At 40.9% G+C, this 22,753-nt stretch overlaps 1 protein-coding gene across 1 annotated transcript in view; it reads right to left on the bottom strand.

Annotated features, from left to right (window-relative positions):
- Window positions 1–6,898: 6,898 nt before the first annotated feature.
- LOC133411471 (ADP-ribosylation factor-like protein 8A) overlaps window positions 6,899–22,753 on the bottom strand; it is a 36,060-nt gene continuing 20,205 nt past the window's right edge. Inside the window, exons 5-7 of the mRNA XM_061693905.1 lie at window positions 18,563–18,630; window positions 18,405–18,475; window positions 6,899–8,409 (exon numbers count right to left, since the gene is read on the bottom strand). Coding sequence (XP_061549889.1) covers window positions 8,357–8,409; window positions 18,405–18,475; window positions 18,563–18,630 — 192 coding nt within the window. The 3' untranslated portion in view covers window positions 6,899–8,356. The remainder of the gene's footprint in view (window positions 8,410–18,404; window positions 18,476–18,562; window positions 18,631–22,753) is intronic.

Here is a 22,753-nt window from a genome sequence, read left to right as displayed (position 1 = left end):
GAAGCCACCAACACGGCACCCAGCAGACCTCCTACCATTCATCCCCCTGTGTGCCGGTGCAGACCAGCGTTACGCAACTACAAGGTCACAGGTTCGGGTCCCTCATCAATTATTTTACTGGTGTTCCCTTCGAGGAAAGTACCTTGGTCAGTAAATCTCAGTGATTTTACTGGTGTTTGCGCTCTTTAAATAAAAATGTCAGCTTCTTTCCTGTTTTGTTTTACTGAGTGGTCAAAAGATTTTTTGTGACTGTTGGCTTGTCCCATCAGCGATTTGTTTGGCACAGTTTTTACACCATACGGCCATCCTGACGCAGCCCAGATATAGATAGGGCTGGGGGTGTTACTTTAAAAATGTATTCCAATATAGTTACTAGTTACAATACTAAAATAATCTTACTTGATTACTTTTAATTACTACTACTAAATACTTTTCCCCTGTGTCATTTAACATTATTATACACAACTTAATTTCTGAGTTTATTTGTTCTACTTTCTTTGTATGCATTGGGTTGTTCCCAACATCTGGTGAAAATTTCATGTCAATAGCACCTTTGGAAATACATTTAGTGAGAAAAATGGTGACTTGTTAAATACTTATTTCAGTCGCTGAATATATATATATATATATATATATATATATATATATATATATATATATATATATATTCATCCATCCATCCATTTTCAACACCGCTTATCCTGGTTAGGGTCGCGGGGCGCTGGAGCCTATCCCAGCTGAGTCCGGGCAAAAGGCGGATGACACCCTGAACTGGTTGCCAGTCAGCCGCAGGCCACATATAGACACAGACAACCATTCGCACTCACATGCACACCGTCACAGAGTGGGAACTGAACCCACGCTGCCTGCACCAAAGCGAGGCGAGTGTACCACTACACCATCAGTGTGAGGAGGGAGGGATGTAGGGATGTAGGGAGGGAGAGAGAGAAAGAGAGAGAGAGAGAGAGATTTAGCTAGCCACCAATTGTGCAAGTTCTCCCACTTAAAAAGATGAGAGAGGCCTGTAATTTTCATCATACGTATACCTCACCGATGAGAGACAAAATGAGAAAAATCAATAAATAAAAAATCCAGAAAATCACATTGTCTGATTTTTAAAGACTTTATTAGCAAATTAGGGTGGAAAATAAGTATTTGGTCACCTAAGAACAAGCAAGATTTCTGGCTCTCACAGACCTGTAACTTCTTCTTGAAGAGGCTCTTCTGTCCTCCACTCGTTACCAGTATAAAAGACACCTGTCCACGTCAAACAGTCACACTCCAAACTCCACAATGGCCAAGACCAAAGAGGTGTCAAAGGACACCAGAAACAAAATTGTAGATTTGCACCAGGCTGGGAAGACTGAATCTGCAATAGGTAAGCAGCTTGGTGTGAAAAAATCTAATGTGGGAGCAATTATTAGAAAATGGAAGACTTATAAGACCACCGATAAGCTCCCTCGATCTGGGGCTCCATGCAAGATCTCACCCGTGAGGTCAAAATGATCACAAGAACGGTGATAAAAAATGCCAGAACCACACGGGGGGACCTAGTGAATGACCTGCAGAGAGCTGTAGTGCCAGAAGTGTCTCCCTGCTTAAGCCAGTACATCTCCAGGCCCATCTAAATTTGCTAGAGAGCATTTGGATGATCCAGAAGAGGATTGGGTGAATGTCATATGGTCAGATGAAACCAAAATAGAACTTTTTGGTAAAAACTCAACTTGTCGTGTTGAGTTTTGAGTTGTTTTTTTTGTCGTGTTGCGAAAGAATGCTCAGTTGCATCCTAAGAACACCATACCTACTGTGAAGCATGGGGGTGGAAACATCATGCTTTGGGGCTGACCAGGACGACTGATCCGTGTAAAGGAAAGAATGAATGGGGCCATTTATCGTGAGATTTTGAGTGAAAACCTCCTTCCATCTGCAAGGACATTGAAGATGAAACATGGCATGACAATGATCCCAAACACACCGCCCGGGTAACGAAGGAGTGGCTTTGTAAGAAACATTTCAAGGTCCTGGAGTGGCCCAGCCAGTCTCCAGATCTCAACCCCATAGAAAATCTTTGGAGGGAGTTGAAAGTCTGTGTTGCCCAGCGACAGCCCCAAAACATCACTGCTCTGTAGAAGAGATCTGCATGGAGGAACAAACGGTATATAACAAAGTATTGAGATGAACTTTTGTTGTTGACCAAATACTTATTTTCTACCATAATTTGCATAATGCGATTTTCTGGATTTTTTTTTTTTCCTTCTCATTTTGTGTCTCTGATAGGTGAGGTATACCTATGATGAAAATTATAGGCCTCTCTCATCTTTTCAAGTGGGAGAACTTGCACAATTGATGGCTGACTAAATACTTATTTCTTTTTATGTATGTGTATGTATATATATATATATATATATATATATATATATATATATATATATATATATATATATATATATATATATATACACACACACACACACACACAGTATATAGGCGACATGGTGGGCGACTGGTTAGCAGATCTGCCTCCCAGTTCTGAGGACCCAGGTTTAAATCCAGCCTCACTTGTGTGGAGTTTGCATGTTCTCCCCGTACCTGGGTGCGTTTTCTCCGGGTACTCCGGTTTCCTCCCACATTCCGAAAACATGCATGCTAGGTTGATTGAAGACTCTAAATTGCCTATTTTAATGAAATGTTCACCATTTGTTAAAGTGGTGCTTATTGTGAAGTGAGTTGAATTGAGTTTACTGCCACCATAAAGCTCTCGTATCTCGTTAGTGCTCGCAAGTCAAACCAAATATTGTGCGGAATGATGGCTCGTATCTGGAAAAACTCGTAAGTCGGGTCACTCGTATCTTGGGAGGAATTAATAGGGTGGGGTAAAACAAGTTTTGGGTGGGCTTGAGCATGATTCATGTTACATGTTATCCATCCATTTTCTGAGCCGCTTCTCCTCACTAGGGTCGCGGGGGTGCTGGAGCCTATCCCAGCTGTCATCGGGCAGGAGGCGGGGTACACCCTGAACTGGTTGCCAGCCAATCGCAGGGCACATATAAACAAATAACCATTAACACTCACATGCACACCTACAGGCAATTTAGAGTTGTCAATTAACCTACCATGCATGTTTTTGGGATGTGGGAGGAAACCGGAGTGCCCGGAGAAAACTCACACAGGCACGGGGAGAACATGCAAACTCCACACAGGCGGGGCCGGGGATTGAACCCCAGTCCTCAGAACTGTGAGGCTGACGCTCTAACCAGTAGGCCACCGTGCCGCCGTTACATTATTATTGTTATTTTTTTTATCATTTTATTTAATTTTGATGTTACAGGTCTCTGTCACTCACACACACACAGCGTGCGCGAGGAGCACATTGTTGGTTTTGTTGTGTGGGAAAAGCAGGGATGTGGAAGAGGCAGGGGGATGCCCTTCGAGGAGGGCTACTGTTGTCATGACAATGATCACAGGGTCGCTGTGGCGAGCGAATTTGTTTGGGACAGGAAGCAGTGCACTGGGCCTCCTTCACACACACACACAGTGAAAGAAAAGCGGAGGCTCTCGTTGGCACTGTGACAGGACGGAGGATTGAGGGGGATGTACCAGCAGAGGGATGAAGGAAGGCGAGATGAACGTTTTATCAGTTTGATCACGTCAGCACTAAAACGAGCAGACAAGTTTCTTTATTTGTGCTGTTGTTGTTTTGAGCGTGTGAGAAAGTTCTCATCGGACGCGACTGGTGGGTCGAAGGTAACCAAAACGGACCCGCAGACGCCCCCCGCTGGTCGATCAAGTAACCTACAAATTTATTAACACATTTTGAGGACCCTAATCCAGTGTTTTCCAACCGTGATTGAGCCAAGCAGTGGCGAGGCCAGCCCTATTTTGTCTGGGCTCAAGCCCACCCAAAACTTGCCTTGACCCACTCTGTGAATTCATCCTCAAAATAATTAGAAACTAAATATTTTCCTCTCGTTTTGGTGATAGCACACGCTTTGGCATTGACAAAAACAGTAAACCTCGTGAAAATAGGTTAGCAAAGGAGCAAGTTATGACTTAATTTCAATGTCGATGCCTTGCCTTTGAAGGGAACATCGACCTCCCCAATATGGCTGCCAAGTAGGCACGTCAGGTAGCCAAGGCTGCTTCAGCGCGCTGGCGTATAGTCTTCATATCTATGGTCAGAACCGCTACACACATTTCCAGCTGTGTTAACGCTCATGACCAGGTCATGCTTGATTTATACAACTCTGACGCAATCAATGAAATGACAGCTGACCACACGGCGATGCTTCAATGTCTCCTCTTGAATTGCTCTGTTATGTGTCGGCACTGACTCGGCAGGGGCGTATGCGTTTTTAGCTAACAGACTAATTAGGCAATTTGATTCATTCGTTCATGGATTCATTCTCCATACCACTTAGGCAATTTGAATTAATCACTTAAAAACAAGAACAAAAATATAAACAAAAATAAAATAAACTGCCAGCGACACGGCAGATGGTTGGCACTGCCTTGCAGTTCTGAGGACCGGGGTTCAAATCCTGGCCCCGCCTGTGTGGAGTTTGCATGTTCTCCCGATGCCTGCGTGGGTTTGGTAAGTTGTTGATTGTTGTAAGTTGATTGATGACTCTAAATTGCCCGTAGGTGTGAATGTGAGTGCGATTGGTTGTTTGTTTATATGTGCCATGCGATTGGCTGGCGACCAGTTCAGGGTGTACCGCTCCTCTCGCCTGAAGACAGCTGGGATAGGCTCCAGCACACCTGCGACCCTAATGAGAAGGGGAAATGGATGGATGAAAAAACTGCCAGAGAAGCATAAAAACTTACTCCCTTGGTAAACTTTTTGTCTACTTATTTCAAGTAAAAAAAATAGCATTTTTTTTTTTTTTTTTTTTAAGAAGTCAGCCAGGTGCAAGTGAGAGACTGTAAGAAAAAAAAAAAACATTATTATAATGAGTTTGTCTTTGTTTCAAATCAAAAGGTGACCTGTTTCTATGTGTCCTGCAACTGGCTGGCGATCAGTTCAGGGTGTACCCCGCCTCTCGCCCAGAATCAGCTGGGATAGGCTCCAGCACGCCTGTGACCCTAGTGAGGATACGCAGTACGTTAGCTGAATGAATGAATGAATTATCTATTAGTGGCGAAGCTAGCCCTATTTTTTCAAGGTCTAAATAGTTCGATCAAATTTCAGAAGGGCAATTTCCAAAATTAGGTCATGTGCTCAGCCCATCCAAAGTACTCGACCTAGACTCACCCCTGGAGCCAAGGTACCCATTTTACATTCGAAATACTGAAATAATGATCTCATCTCAATTTACTCACAAATTGAAATACCACACAGATTTGCCATCCAATGGGCAAACATTTAATTGTTGCCTGTCACTATTCGTCACTGACACAGATGAGCAAAGGTATATTTGTGATTAATAAATAATAATTTTGGGACAAATGAAGTAAAAATTGCATGATTTCCCGCAGCACCCTGCTGATCGCTGAGCTCTCATGGCACACTTGTGCCAAGACACCTTGGTTGGGAATCACTGCTGTAATCACCAGTGTGTCTGGTTGTTTATCAAATATACTGGAATAGTGTTTATATTTGCAATTATGACTGAATAAAACCATAAACGTTACTTAATGTGCGTGTCTTGCCTCCTGCTGGTCCATTGCTCACACTGCAGCTCAAGAGAACGATTTTACTCGTGTCACCTTAAGAAGGAAGTCTTTGACAGGTAAACTGTTGGGAAGCAAAGCAAAGAAAATGTATTTATATAGCGCATTTCATATACAAGGTAACTCGGTGTGCTTTACATGATTAAAAGCATTTAAAAACAAAGAAGAAAAACAGCTTATCACCATTTAAAACAAAGAGAAAAATAAAAGTACAATTAAAACCGTGTACAGTGCAAGAAATATCATTTAAAAGTGGAAATGCTCTAAAAAGCATGAGAAAGAAACAAGAGATTTTAACCTGGACTTAAAAACATTCACACTTGGGGCTGTTGTCACTTCTTTTGGCAACTTAGTCCATTTGTTTGCAGCATGATTTGGACTCTGTGCTCCACTATTTGACCTGAGTCCGTAGATCTCCGAGCCCTACTGGGTTTATATTCCATTAGGATTTCTTTCATGTATTCTGGACCTACACCATTTACTGATTTATAGACCAGCAGGAGAACTTTAAAATATATTCTAAATTCTACTTTAGAATTGGAGTAATATGCGCTGACCTCTTTGTTCTGGTCAGAACCCGAGCTGAATTTGTTTACTGGTCTTTTGGGGGAGTCTGGTCAGAAGACCATTACAAAAGTCAAGTCTACTTGAGATTACTTTGGAATTGTAGTTGGTTAAAATTACAAGTAACCCTGTTAAAAATGTAATAGGAGTCTACCTATTTCAAATATTTTCTCAGTCTAATTACATTGGACTACATTTTGATTACTTTTCTTAATTTTGAATGACTGTTAAATGTTATCGCTAAAAGAGTGGATTGAAACCATAGATTATTATTTTGGAATTAACCACATTTTTTTCTTCAAATCATAAACTGATAGCAAACATGATGGACATAAAAGTGTTTCTTGCATTTTATGTGAACAGCTACAGCATTTGGAAAACCACCATACGATGTTGAGCTACTGACAATGTGCACAATTTAGACAATAATGCTTCATTTGACAACCCTGATAAGTGAATAAGTGAAAGTCAATGTTCTTTTATGTGTTCTGTGCCGGCTTGAAGGTCATATTTTGAAAATTTTCATATTTGATACTATGGCAGAATGGCACATGACATGATCAGAAAGCCAATCACAAGTGTCGGCTTTAGAAGGTGATGTGAAAAACAATCTGAGCTTTGGCAGCATTTTCTTCAAATCTAACTAAAAATGTAATCATGGCAATTTCCAAAACCAACTAATTTAATTACACATTTTATTCCAGTAATGCAATGGATTACAATTACAGAAATGTTGTAATTACATAGTCTCATTACATACAATTCGTTACTCCCCAACACTGCAGGTAAACCTCAAAGATTTTACTCGTTTACTCATGTTACTTTCAAGGACAGTCATTTGATCAGTAAATCTCGTTTCCTCTGATGTTGCCTTCGATGACACGACCGTAATGTGGTGAGGACATTGTATCTAAAGTTATTTTAGGACAATCTTTTAATATCACAATCATTTTACTGGTGTAAACCTTCAAGAACAGGTGGTTAAATCAAAATTATTTTATTGGTGTTACTTTCGAGGACAATTGTTTGGTCACTAAATTGTCTGGACACTAAATCTCAATCTCTACTAGCGTTATCTTCAAGAAGTTTGGCCAGTAAATCTCACACTTTCTACTCAACTGGTCTAGTGAATATTGAATAGTAACCTTCAAAATAAAGGGTACGCAAGGAAGAAAAGACAAGTTTTCATGTCATACTTTAATTTCTCATTTCAGTTGTGCATTTTCACCTAAAAGCCCACATCGTCTACGTTCATTCTGTTCTTACGAGTTTAAAAAGCTTTTTTTGTTACCGTGGACACACTTCATTTGATGCATTATTTTGGCGAGAAGTTAGACAAAATTCACACCGCGTCTCCTGAGCACAACATCCCATCACATTTCTTCTTAATTCATTAAGTGAACGTGAACCCAACTTCTACATTTCTCATGTTGCGCTGCCGAAGAAACAAGCGGCTCACGTTTAAAATGGCCGACATCTCCCCAAAAAAATCGACGGGTCTGATTCAAATGATTGATAAATAAACTAGGCTGATCTATTGAGATAAATAGCATGATCATCACGACTCCGGTGTCCAATAAGTCAAAAACACAATAACAATCATAAAAATACAAAACTCAAATAAAAAGTTGCTCCACATGAAAAGATTATCAACATTATTGTCATTATTCTTATCTTACAAAGACAAAATCAAGAATGCAATAAAAACATTTTTTGAAGGGAAGGAAACAAACAGAAAAAGACAAGAGAAAGGTGAAGAAATGAAAATGAGAAGACGAAACAAAGTTCATCTTTCTCGTGGTTTCGAGAAGGATGAGTCAAAATGGCCAACATGCTGATGTCACCTGACAACAAAGTTTAAAACGCTGCTGCTTCTTTTTTTTGTTAAGAAAAACTTGACTTAGTTAATTGAGATTGGAAGACCAGGAGGGGCCGGGATTTATTTGTGAGGTTTCCTGCTTCCTGTGTGTTTGCCACGATCTTGGAGCTTGTCACGTGAGGTGCAGGGGGCTCATGGATAGTGTAGTTTATGCAACATGGAAACAAACATGAAAATGGAGGGATGAGGGGGGGAAGGGCTTGGTCAAGTAGGTGTAGCGGGGAGGTTTGAGGTTGTCTACTCTCAGGAACTCCTCTTTGTCCTGGAATGCTGGATCAGCCACTGGAGAGTAATGTCTGTACACAGGAAACAGAAAGTCAAAAGGGGGGGGCGAACAGGAAGTTGCCGAGCACTGCAACATGGTGCCATTAACAAAATAAGGTGCTTGGTTTTCAACACCGCCTAAATTGGCAGCCAGAAGCATATCATACTGTAAAGTCCAGGGGTGTCACATGTTTGTCACAGGCCACGTTGTTGGTATGGTTTCGCTCAGAAAGCCGTTATGACTGTGAAACCATATAAATGTTTCATCGCCTCACCATAGTATCACATATACAGTAAACATGAAATTCATGGATAACTACTTTTGAAATCAGGACAATAGTTTGTTCAACTATTGTTCAAGTTACTGTAAAAAGGAGTTTGGTCATACAAAAAATGCTATTTTCTCAACATTATTTATTACACACAACCCCAATTGCAGTGAAGTTGGGACATTGTGTTAAACATAAAAACAGAATAAAATTATTTGCAAATCATGTTCAACCTATATATAATTCACTAGACCACAAAGACAATATATGTAATGTTCAAATTGATAAACTGTATTGTTTTTAGCAAATAATCATTAACTTGGAATTTTATGGCTGCAACACGTTCCAAAAAAGCTGGGACAGGGTCGTTGTTTACCACTGTGTTAGATCCCCTTTTCTTTTAACAACATTCAATAAACGTTTGGGAACTGAGGACACTAATTGTTGGAGCTTTGTAGGTGGAATTCTTTCCCATTCTTGCTTGATGTACAGCTTCAGCTGTTCAACAGTCCGGGGTCTCCGTTGTCGTATTTTACGCTTCATAATGCGCCACACATTTTCAATGGGAGACAAGTCTGGACTGCAAAACTGTGATTATTGTGTGACTTTAATGAGCGCTCCACTTGACTGACTGGGAGCATTTCCTGCCGACACGCTGCTTATATAGAGGAAGGCGGACGTGACTTGAGGACAGCATACGGACATAAAGGGGAAGGGTGCGCGTGACAGAGGAGGCTAAAGACACGCCCCCAGTATGTATATAGTTCCGGTATGTACATCGGTTTGGCTAAGGACCCCCGAAAATGGAACCTACGAAGATACACGCAAACAAGAAACAGTTTAAACTGCTAGCTATTAGTTACACGGAGGAACATGGGAATCGAGCAGCCGCAGCCGCGAGAGAATGCAAGTGGAGGAAGCAGGAAAACGAGCTTCGCCAAGTCAAGAAGACAAAGCCGAGTTTCCCAGAAAAAAAAAGAAAAACAAAACGCGGAAACAAGGCGAGGTGGCCTGAGTTGGAAGACCAACACGAGCAATGGATTAATGAGCAAAGAACAGCCGGGAGAAGCGTCTCTACAGTCACCATTCGACTCAAGGCAATAACTCGGAGCTTGCCATCATTGCGGGAGGCTTGATGAACCGCTGGACAGCCGTGTAAACAGGGCGTTCAAAGTGAAGTTGTGAGCGGCGTGGGAGCCATGGATGGACAGATGGCGAACACAGCTTTAGTAAGACTAGGAGGCAGTGCCAGGCGAGTTACGCCACCATATGTGAATGGATTGTGGATGCTTTGGCTAACGTGTCTGCTTGCACTGTTGTTCGAGCTTTCGTAAAAACTGCCATCATTTCTAAGAAGCCGCACGGCAACGAGACTGACTCAGACAATGACGAGAGGGAACCTGGCGTGTTTGATGGAGAACTTGCCCAGCTGTTCATTTCGGATACAGAAGATGAGGACTTTAATGGATTCGTGGATGAGGATTGATAAAACAAATAACGTCAGTACATTGTTAAATACTTCAATAAAGTACAACCAAACTCAGTTTTGCTCCCGCTGCCTTTTTAAAAACATTGTTTTATCGAGCATGCATGCTACCGTATGTTTTAAGCTAGCGTATGTTTTACCATGCCTGCGCCCAATAATACGGTGCGCCTTATGTATGTGTTAAATACAGAAGTAGACCCCGTAACCGAGACTGCGCCTTTTAATGCGGTGCACCTTATGGTCGTGAAAATACGGTAAGCAGAAATAAAATAATAAATTAGTACAGTAAATTAATTTCTTTCCATTCTCATAAAATGGAGGGACGTGTCAGGAGGGGATGTCAAGTTGTTTTGCTCGTTAGCTAGCAATATTTCCAGTGTCGCTAATTTAAGTAGGAGACATAGGGGCACATTTGCTTCAGCTGCCCCCTGCTCCAGTGTGTTCAACTAACGTGTATGTGTTCACTGTGATGGGTTAAATGCAGAGAACAAATTTCGTGTGCATGCATGCATGTTCATGACAATAAAAGGTGATTCTTCTTCTTCTTCTAACATAGCGACTTTCCGGGGATTTAGGAAGGAAAAAGGAAAATACGTGAGAAGAGAGATTTATGGTGATTGCAGTGACCACCAACACTATGAGATGGCGCCTAATTTGCATTATGTACAGGGGAAATGATCTGGAGTACTTGTTCTTAGGCTTTACGTGATCAGGATTTTTGGGGCCGATCACCGTTCAGCGAGTTTTAAAAAATGATAACCGATCACAAGATGGAGCAATGTGTCTATTTAAATGACTTGTTAATTTATTGTATATACATGTGCACTTAATTGCTCAGAAAATTATATTTACAATAAATAATGTATCTTTCATCATCTATTTATGCCAGTGATGCATAGTGACAGACAGAACAAATGAATGGTCTTCTATTAGATGGCAGGAAGTTCATACGGTAATTAATGTATCCACTTTTTGTGACATTTTCCAATTGTAAAATATGTGCCTTAGCTCTATAAAGGTTGGAAATCACTGCTCTAGTCAGATCGTGTATTCTAATCAGTCAGGTCAAACCAACATTAGATGACAGAAATAATGGGTGCTAACTTACTGTAATTAAATTACTTAATTTTTAATTAAATGACTTCACCCACATTGAAACTTTAGAGCATAATTCGACAGAACGGTGGCATGTTTACGTCCAACCGTTCGTGCTACCACTCGCTTGCTAGGCTACATAACATTTTTGTTGCCTGCATGTTCACTTACAACCATTAGTGCTAGCACTAGCTTGCTAGGCTACATAATGTTTTGTTGCCTGCTTGCGAACGGTATCGTATTAAAAGTATGTGAACATACCTCAAGCAAGCCTTAAACGAACGTCCTCTCCCGAGCACCGGTGACCACCAACATGTTGTTTTACCCCATTTTGTTCTTATAAACACACGGCGTGATCCATTATGGTTGTCTTCACTGTGGTAACGAGTGTATCCGGTCGAGTTTGAGTTGACAAGATGAAGCCCAGTGACCGTAAAAAACGGGATGTGGTGGTATCGGAATACAAGATTTTATTGCAGTAGTCTGACATAGTGCAATCGTGAAAGACCAAATTTATCTTGTAGTCTGATCCACCCATTACATGTTGTCTGTCTCAGACGTGTTGTCTGTCCCACACCGCTGAAGTTTTTTAAAAATAACATTTTTGGTTGTCAGATATTTACAGTACTATGTCAAAAGACGTAAAGCTGATCGGCCGATCAGTATAAAATGCTAATTATCGGCCGGTGTCAGATCGGTGTAAAGTCTAGTTATATGTGCAAATTTAACTTGACTTCCTGTTTAAGCTTGTGGCCTTTTAATTTGAAGGGTACACCCGGAACCCAGAATTTTGGCACAAAAAGTAACTTCACACGGCACCGGTGAGGTTTGCAAACGAGAGTAGACCAAGAAGGTAGGAAGAAGACTAATAACAGGAACCAACGCCTATAAAACGTTTATTCCTTTACCTTCCCACCACTGAGGCCCAACGTTAGTGTTTGTAATACTGTGAGACTACGTGGTAAATTTTGTCCCAATTCATTGTGATGTAAAGTTGCTAGTTTGACCCTTGAGGTTTTAGCTCAATGTTAAACTGCAATCAACTGTTTATCTTGTTAGCTGCCTCAATGTTGGCATAGACGCAATTTATTGTTTCACTCACCCAATTTGACTTGACTGAAGGTTACTTATGGTAAAAGCAGAGGTGTTCACTTGTGCAACTTAACGATGCTGGAGCGACAGTGTCAGACTTCTACACATCATGAAAGCCTCCTTTGCACAATATAATCTTATTCCAAGTGTTGCACTGAGGCAACTGGTCATCTGAAACCAAGTTTAGACATTTTCGCCGCCATTGGGCACAAGCACGTTTTTGTGTGTGTGCTTCTTCAGATGTTTTTGCCACTCTCTTCTTCGGGGTCAGCGGACTGTAGGTCTCAACACTGGGAACAGACATTTCAATTTGAACAATTCCGGGAGAAACGCAATGTTAGTCCGGGTTCCAATCAGTTCTCGGTGACCAACCCTACCTGCCGTGCAGAGTGATGAGACAGACAGCAGCATTTGCCCTGGCAACATTGTATCTTTGTATTCTATCTTGCGTGAACATTATTCCAGTAGTCTTTGGATTCTGGTACAAGGATCCATTTGGAGAATACTTTAATCCCAGATGTATAGACTCAGTTCCTTGTTACAACCAATTTGAACAGTTGATGGGAGAGTGAATTGTAAAATAAGAGGGAGGTATTCTGTTGCACAAAGTGAAGGTAGTCCAATTAAGTTTAAAAAAAAAAAAAAAAAAAAAGATTTTTTGCAGGCACAGTCATTTTTAAGGGAGTTCAGAGGTAAAGTAGGACAACAGAGGCTTGAAGGTGATAAACTTTGAAGAGAGGCTGGTTAAGTCTAAGCCAGAGTGATTTAGAAGAGTAGGACAATAGTGGATGGGGAGGCTCATTGAAGGCGTTGATCATGAACGGCATAAAGTAATAATACATTAAGAAAGGTAATAGAGCACAGTATATTAATTAATAGGTACTAGTTAATACTACTCGAGTTCATAGTAGACAGGAGAACCCGAGGAGAAGTACTTCTTTGTCACAGAGCCCCTAAATTAGCAGGGAAATGACCATAGTAAATGTTTCCGACAGGACGCAGGGGTCCCGGCTGGGGGGCCAAATTTACGACTTGCAAGTTTACGATAGGGGGAGCAGATGGTTGATCGGAAGAGATTGAGGTCAGGATGGTTGCAGAACATTTACGACCGTAAGTAGAAGGTTAAGAACAAAGGTTAACTATACCTTAACATTGGGGGTTTTGTTTGAACGAGTTAGTTAATCAGATGTAAGGAAGAACTCAGAAGGTATGGACTAGACAGAAACACCCTTTGCTGAACAGGTGGCTGCGGGAGGTCACGTTAGTGCTAACTTGACTTTATTGACAATTGAAAACCTAGTGTGTCCCATCTCATATTTTGTTACAGCAGCCAGTCATTCGCCTTTTTCGTCATGGTCATGCCAGGGAAGAACACCCTCGAAATTGACCGAGACTAAGCAGCGCTGTGCGGCCAGGAAGAGAGGCCTGACTGTGTTGATATTTTGTCATGAACAAATCAGAGAGACTCTTCAACATGACTGTGTCTGTATGAAAGAAAATGTCTTTCATTGCACAATCTGATCACTGCTTAATTCACTTAATACCGACGTACAGGCAAGAACTTAAATGTGCGAAGCCTACAGTGAAAACAGTCAAAAAGTGGACCAATGAAGCCAAGATGGAACTTCAAAGCTGTTTAGACTGCACAGACTGGAGTGTCTTTGAAAATTCAGCTGGCAGCCTGGATGAATATACGGACACTGTCACATCCTATATCAGTTTCTGTGAAGAGGTTTGTGTACCAACAAAATCATTTCAGACATTCAACAACAACAAGCCGTGGTTCACTGCTAAACTTAAGCAGCTTCGCCAAGCTAAGGAAGATGCATATCAGAGCGGAGACAGGGCCCTGTATAATCGAGCTAGAAACCAGCTTACTAAAGAAATTAACATTGCAAAGAGGATCTATGCAGCAAAGTTGGAAAAACAGTTTAGCGCAAACGACTAAATCAGTCTGGCACGCATTCCAATCGCTGACAAATTACAAGCGACGATCCCCCCCAAGCTGAGAACAATAGCACACTAGCCAACGACTTGAATACCTTCTACTGCAGATTTGAAAAGGACAGTTTCACTCCACACACCCACCCGGCCGCACCCGCGACCACAACCACACCTCTGACTTCTGCGTTAACCATCCATGAACAGTATCTGAGCCGCATCTTCAAACAACAGAGGATTAACAAAGCGGCAGAATCAGTCCTGTGTTCTTCCATCACAGTCTGGTTTGGTGCTGCTACAAAAAAGGACAAACTCCGACTGCAGCGGACAATCAAAACTGCGTAAAGGATTGTCGGTACCCCCCTGCCCACCATTGAGGACTTGCACGCTGCCAGAACTAAGACAAGAGCGTGCAAAATCCTATCGGACCCTGCACATCCCGGTCACCAGCTCTTCCAGCTCTTTCCCTCAGGTAGGCGCTACCGATCAACGCAAACTAGAACTAGCAGACATTCCAACAGCTTCTTCCCTCTTGCAATCAACTTCTTAAACACCTAACCTACAATTCCATTACAACATGCTGGCAATGTTTTGTCTTGAGTTTGTTGTCACATTTCTGTGGGGCCAATTATATGTTACTCGTGCACTCACTGTAGTAGTCTTGCAACGCTGCACTTTTTGCATATCTGTTGTTGACCATTACTGGCCACTCATGCCAGAGTAGCATCTGCTCCATTTGCAGACTGATTGAGGAGTATCTGCAACATTTGCACAATCAACATTGTCCCAGATTATCGCACTACTTCCCATTTTAAACTGCATACACTCCTTGAAGTCTCGGCACCCTTTGCACAATGGTCATTGCACCGGACTATTACAATATTAGTCATTCGAACTGCTCTAAGTGCTAGAGGGCTCTGCATCTTTTTGCACAATTGTTCAAAAAAATAAAAAATAAATGTACCGGCATTACCAGATAACTAGCAACCCTTTATTGCTCAGTGACTGTTTTATGTCAATGTCTTTATGTCTCAAAAGTGTTCTCTGTCAATTGACTGACTGTTGTCGTACTAGAGCAGCTCCAACTACCAGAGACAAATTCCTTGTGTGTTTTTTGGACATACTTGGCAAATAAAGATGATTCTGATTCTATAAAAGAAAAGTCGACAGTGAGTGCTGAATGTTTAATAAAGAATGGTCTACTAAATACTTTTCACTGAAGTCCGGTTAAAGGCTGTATGTCTAATTTGTTGAGGAACCATTGATGGCTATGGCTCAGTGGTTAAAATCAAGCTTGCAGGCTCAGCAAAACACCTTTATCTGACAAACTGCCATCCAAGATTCAGTCACACAAGACACTGAAACAGCGCCACGGCAGCTGCAGATGGAACTGATTGATCTTCAATGTGATACTGTCTTAAAAGAGAAGTTAAACTGGATGCGTTTTATGCTTCATTAAGCGCAGACACATTTCCCAAAATCCGGAAGATGGCACAGAGGATGCTGATGGTGTTGGGCTCTACATGTGTGTGTGAACAGACTTTGAGTATGATGAACACCAACAAAACATTCTATGGATCCCAGCTGAGTGATGAACACCTCAGATGTGTTCTGAGAATTGCCACAACAAACGAATTGAATTTGAGCGATTCCGGTTCCGATTCCAGTTCCTTGTTTCGATTCCGGTTCCAAACGATTCTCGATTCCGATTGTTTTTGGGGGCTGGTTCAAAGAAGTTTGCATGGTTTAAATAAAAGGTGTCAAAAATATGATCATCCATTTTCTTAGCAGCCCGCAGCATAGACTGAAATTAACATTTGACTTGAGGTTCTTTATAACCACTAATAATATCAAACCTATGAACTAAAGACAACGTGATTGGAACTAACCCAATTGACGTAATATTCATGAATTAATGTTTCAGCTAAAAGTTATATATAGCATTGTTAAAATAGTTATTTGGGTCTGTTTCATCACATCAAATGGTGTATATGTGCAAGTTTTAACTTGACTTCCTGTTTTAAGCTTGTAGCCTTTTATTTTGAAGGGTACGCAATGGAACTCAGCATTTTGGAAAGAAAAGTAGTTTTTAAAAAAAAAATTAACAGATGGAACCAAATGTTACAAAACGCTGATTCCTTTCCCTACCCATTGATGAGGCACAAGGTTAGTGTTTGTGATACTGTGAGACGTTTATGGGAATTTTGTCCCAATTCATTGTGACGTAAAGTTGCTACGGTTAGGTTTTAGCCCAATGTTAAGGTTTTTTTTTTTTTTTTTTCTTTCCTTGAATTGACATGTTTGAATTGAAATTTCCCAAGTCAACTTTGGAAAAGTCATCAAATAATTCAAAATTAAACTATCATAATTTCTCATCTATAATATGCTCTTGATAATGCGCACCCCCAAAGTTGACCCCAAAAATCAAGAAATGTCTGCTACCCATGTAAAACACACAACCATGACTTTCTATCCATTCATTTGGTTACATGTTGTAAAAGTTAGTGGTGATTTAGTCAATTCTAAGCAGTTATATCATTTATTTTGGGATGTACTTGCTTTTAATAATGTGTTCAACACTGGGGTGCGCAATAGTGTTTGGTTTTGACATTGGGTTTCATAGGGTATTATTTTCCCCTTCAATATGCTCATAGTCACGTGAGCAGTCTTGTACAATGGCAGTGAAAACAAGAGAGGTAATGTGTCTGGAGGCAAACCTTCAATCCTGGTGCAACAAAAAAAATGAAGACAAGATAGGTGGGGGGGATAAACACACACAAGGTCTATTTACATTGACATTATTCTAACTATTTAAGGGAATGACATAAAACAGCATTTTAAAAACAATATACAACGATATTACGCATGCTGGGACATCCTAGGATAAAAAGCAGCCATGTTTTGACAGTGCTGCCATCGTTACAGTTTTTTTTGTTTGTTTGTTTTTGCCTCCAGACACATTACCTCTCTCGTTGTTTTTGCATTATGCAAGACTGGTCACGTGTCAATATGCACGTGGAAGGGGAAAATAAAAGCCCTATAAAGCCGCAATGTCAAAAGTAAACAGGGTGCATCGCAGCCATGATATTAAACACGTTATTGAGGAGTAAATACATTTTAGTATTTTTAATGTATACCTCAACAGAATGCAAACTTGTAGGATCATTTTATATTAAAACTTATGTGTCTTATTTAAAAATATATATCTAGTAATATACCTCAATTCACTGTGAAATAATGTTCAGACTTTTACTATAGCTACGCATTATGCACACAACTGACTTTTGAAGATTTTTTGGGGGAAAAGATTACGCATTATACATGAGAAATTACAGTAAATGGGATTTTTTCAGTGATGTTTCTAACAAATATCAATATATAAATACATAAGGAATCACATCTAACAAAAATGACCATTATCTGGCATTACTTCACATTTACACTTTAAACTGAGGCAAGGGAGGCCTGCAGTTCTATAGATGTTGTCATGGGATTCTTTGTGACCTCTTGGATGAGTCGTCACTGTGCTCTTGGAGTAAATTTTGGAGGCCAGCCACTCCTAGGAAGGTTCAGCACTGTTCTATGTTTTCTCCATTTGGGGATAATAGCGCTCATGGCGGTTCGTTGGAGTCCTAAAGCTTTAGAAATGGATTTGTAACCCTTTCCTGACCGATCGATATCAATTTATTTCTCATCTGTTCTTAACCTTCTTTGGATCGTGGCATTTTGTTGCAGCTTTTTGAGATCTTTTTGTCATTTCATTTTGTCAGACAGGTTCTATTTAAGTGATTTCTTGATTGAACGGGTCTGGAAGTAATTAGTCTTACATGTGGTCAGTGAAAATGAACCAAAGAATGTGACTGCCACAGTTAATTCATGATTTAAGGTGGGCAATTACCTTTTCACAGTCCAGGTAGCTTTGAATATTTTTTTCTTTAATAAATAAAATCACCAGTCAAAAACAGAACTTTATGCTTACTTGGGTTATCTTTGATACATTTGTTTGATGATGTTAAGCATTAAAGTGAAGAAACTCTGCAAAAACAAGAATTTGAGAAGGGGACAAATACTTTTTTCTCCCCAAACGGCACTGTATGTGAGTCCTGGCAGTGTGAGAAATTAGGACATTGTGTGTGTGTGTTACCAATGTTGTCCTTCTCCTTGCAGGAAATGGAGTAGCAGCAGATCTCTCTGTCCTGGATGGCCGACAAGTTCCTGGAGAACACATACACAAACCACAATAAAGAAGCTGTTGGCATCCAGGGTGGGGCTTGGCGTTCATACGGTTCATGGTGTTCGTACATCCTCTCGATGAGCTCCTTCTCGTCCAGAGCTCCTGGCAGATCCCGCTTGTTGCCCAGAACCAGAACCTGAAGAGATGACACCATGTGACAGCTGTCCATTACTTCACAGTCATCATGATGGGCAGCACATGCCTTCTAGAAATGATGGGGAACAGCGTTCCTCCGCATATTCATAGTTTACCAAGCAGATTTTATTTGGAACCTATCCTCTGTTATTTGTTGAAAAACTAATCTATTCGCTTTTTTTGTGCTCTGTATTGCTTTGCCTCAGTCTTGTGGTATCTTTAGACAATTATAAACCTTTTGGGGGGTCAGCAATTACACGCAGATATTCTGTATTCGCAGCAGGGCTTGGTCCCTATCACAGGGTGAGCTGGAATCTAGCCCAGCTGACTTTAGGAACGAGCTGCCAACCTATAGAAATTCACTTCCAGAACAGTTTGTCCAAATTTCCATATTTTGTCAACAACATTAACGCGGGAAGGTTATTGCAGAAACTGTCGTACCTCGAGATACGAGTGACTCGTCTTACGGGTTTTTCGAGATACGAGCCATCCATTGGCTGGGTTTTTGCTATGACTCGCGAGCCCAAACTTGAGAAACGAGTGCTGTATGGCAGCAGGGGGCTCCACTGACTTGACAACAAGCACCACTTTGGCTGATATAATTAGTAAATATTCTTTAAAAAAAAAAAACGTTTCAAGCTGTACTTTGCCACTACCAGTTTGAGTTTACTTAAAAACTAACTATAAAACAAAGAGAATTACACATGTATTTGAAACAACCACAGCCTCCTTCAATCGTGCGATGGAAAACACAACCGCCACGCGGGCTAACGGCAATTTAAAGCCGTGGACAAGAGATACGCCTGTAGAAGACAGGATCATTTGATGTGGAGGAATCACTTAGAGCAGATCGATCAGCATGCAAAATGTGGGGTGCAAATGTTGTTACTGTGTGTTTGTACACAATTGCAAGTTGTTGTTTTTTTTTTGTAAAAGATGTAAAACAAAGGTTTTTGGACCGCTGATGAGACACACAGCCTTCCTGCACAGCAGAAGCCGGGAGTCGAGCGAGTGTAGGGAGAGTGAGCGAGCGAGCGAGAGAGAGAGAGGGACGGACACACACACAGACACACATGCGGCGCATTTAAAGGTACAGGCACGCAAATTAAACTAGTTTTTGTTAGCATGTGTGAGACTTTTGGATTGATTAGAGGCACGGAGAGAACAAGCAAACTTGAAACCCAGTTCTCAAAACTGTGAGGCAGATGTGCTCACCAGTTGGTCACCGTGCCGCCTATATTTACTCTCATCTATTATGTTTTTTATGACTATTTTACAATTTACTGTCATCTGTCTTTTGAGTGACTGGAACAGATTAATTGCATTTCCTTTCACTTTAATGGAGAAATGGTTTGAAGATGTTTTTTTAGATAAGCGTATGCTCACGGAAAGAAAAATCTCGAGACACCATTGTATTTTGTAATAGGATAAAAATAATTCTGCCTGCTGTTCAATTGCACGACATTAATACAAGAATCATTACTCTATAATCATCATCATTCATAAATTATTACTTATTACAATATTTGTTATTTTAATGTTTTTATTGGTGGCACGCTGAACGACTAGTTAGCTCATCTGCCTCACAGTTCTGAGGAACCGGGTTCAAATCCGGCCTCCCCTGTGTGGAGTTTGCATGTAATCCCTGTACCTGCTTGGGGTTTCTCTGGGGACTGCGGTTTCCTCCCACATCCCAAAAACATACATGGCAGTTTGACTGAAGACTATCTAAATTGCCCATAGGTGAGAATGTGAGTGTGATGGTTGTTTGTCTGTGTGCCTTGTGATTGGCTGGGGACCAGTTCCCTGACTCTCACCCAGAGTCGGCTGGGACAGGCTCCAGCACCTCCGCGACCCTAGTGAGGATAAGCGGTATGGAAAATGGATGTAAGATTTCGTTGCATCAACCCTGTAATGGCGGAAATAGTTGCAGCCAGAATCAAAGTATGAGATTTTGACCTGCCCTCGTCAAAAATATCTGCGTCTATGGATTGATTCACCTTTACCAATTCTGTTTTCAACTTGGGTCGATTAAATTAGATTTAATAAGCTCTCAAAAATCAATGAAAACTACTTTGCAAAAAAATAACACTGCTCATGGATTGAATTGGATAGTTTATGCATTGACAATAGTTTAGATCTTTATTTCGTGAACGTACTTGTATAGATGTCTTTTCTTCGATGTTTACATTTCCTACATCCACTATTGCTACTGAAATGATGAAAATTTCTCCATTGAGGGACTAATAAAGGTTATCTTATCTTATATTACCAATATTTATTATTAATAATAATATACTTTTAACCTGACCCCGTTCTCAGATGACATCTCCAGTGACAATTCATTTCAGGTTCAGTAGGCATCTTGTGAAGCCGTGAATTATTTTACACTTATATCGCTCGTGTATTCATTGGCTTGTAATTTTGTTGTTTAAACTTGGTTACTCTCTGCTATAACACAGTTCCCGCCAGACCAATGTGACAAGTGTATTGTATCACCCAATCACTTAATTCTGTGTTTTGCGACTTCATGACACGATAGCTTATTAATTAGCATCATGGTTTTCCGTTTTTCCTACCAACTCCTCGCCCCCCGTGATAACAAAAATGATACGTGTAAGATGCATGGTAAAAAGTGTAGTTTATTCACTACCATAGAGGCGATGATTAGTAACTTACAATGCGTTGACACCAGACGCAAAGAGAACTTTTACCTCTACAACTTGGCAGCCGGTGGTTAGGGGGGCATAATAAAATAGCATGCCCCAAGCAGCCATACCCCCTCTTTTATATATATATATATATATATATATATATATATATATATATATATATATATAAAGTAGTATAGTGTTTATTTCATTGAATTCATTTATGACATTTTCGTCATGGTGGCCTGACACAATGGAGTACTGGCCGCGAATGTCGGACGTTGGATTTTTATCCCCCCAATATCCAAAACAATCAGTGCTATGGTCAGAATGAGTCAGCGTTCTGTGATTTCCGTAACAAAATACGGACGTTCCATAACATTTGGCAGCTCTGCGACAGTAAATGACAGGGTACATATACAGTGCCACCAGAAAGTATGCACACTCCTTCATGTTTTCCACATTTTGCTGTTACACACTTATTCTAAAGCTGATTTCAGTATAGTTTTCATCAAAAAAATGACACTATGACACTCAAACTTAAGCTCAGGTGCATCTGATTTCCACTGATCATACTTGAGATGCTTCTCCAACTAGAATGGAGTCCACCTGTGGTAAATTCAGTTGATTGAACATCATTTGGAATGGCACACACCTATGAGGTCTCATTGTTGGCAGTGCATATCAGAGCAGAAACCAAGCAATGAAGTCTAAGAAATTGACTGCAGACCTCGGATACTGGATTGTGTCAAGGCACAAAACTGGGGAAGGATACAAAAGAATTTCAGCAGCATTGAAGGTCCCAAAAAGCACTGTGGTCTTGATTATTCGGAAATGGAAGAAGTTTGGAACCACCAGCACCCTTCCCAGATCTGGCCGTCCGACCAAGTTGAGTAATCAGGGAAGAAGGGCCTTGGTCAGAGAGGTGAACAACTCTATGATCAAAGCATAGCTCCAGTCTTCCCTTGCGGAGATAGGCAAACCATCCAGGTCAACCATTGCTAAAGCAGTCCACCAATCAGGCCTTTATGGTAGAGTGGCCAGACGGAAGCCACTTCTCACTAAAAGGTACACGGCAGCCCGCTTGGAGTTTGCCAAAAGGTACCTTAAGGATTCTCAGACCTTCAGAAACAAAATTCTCTGGTCGGATGAAACCAAAATAGAACTTTTTGGCCTGAATTGCAAGCGTCATATATGGCGAAGAAGAGGCACTGCTCATTACCTGGCTAACACCATCCTTACTGTGAAGCATGGTGGTGGCAGCATCATGCTGCGGGATGTTTTTTTGCTGCAGGAACTGAGCGACTAGTCCGCATAGAGGGTAAGATGACAGCTGCCAAATATAGAGAAATTCTTCAAGAGAACTTGCTTCAGAGTTCTGGAACTCAGACGAGGGTGTCGATTCACCTTCCAACACGACAATGACCCAAAGCACACAGCCAAGATGACAAAGGAGTGGGTTCAGGACCAGCC

The sequence above is a fragment of the Phycodurus eques genome, chromosome 1 (assembly GCF_024500275.1).
Source record: "Phycodurus eques isolate BA_2022a chromosome 1, UOR_Pequ_1.1, whole genome shotgun sequence".
NCBI classification, from domain to species: Eukaryota; Metazoa; Chordata; class Actinopteri; order Syngnathiformes; family Syngnathidae; genus Phycodurus; species Phycodurus eques.
The sequence above is the reverse complement of the archived record's forward strand: the minus strand, read 5'-3'. Positions and strand labels throughout refer to the sequence as shown.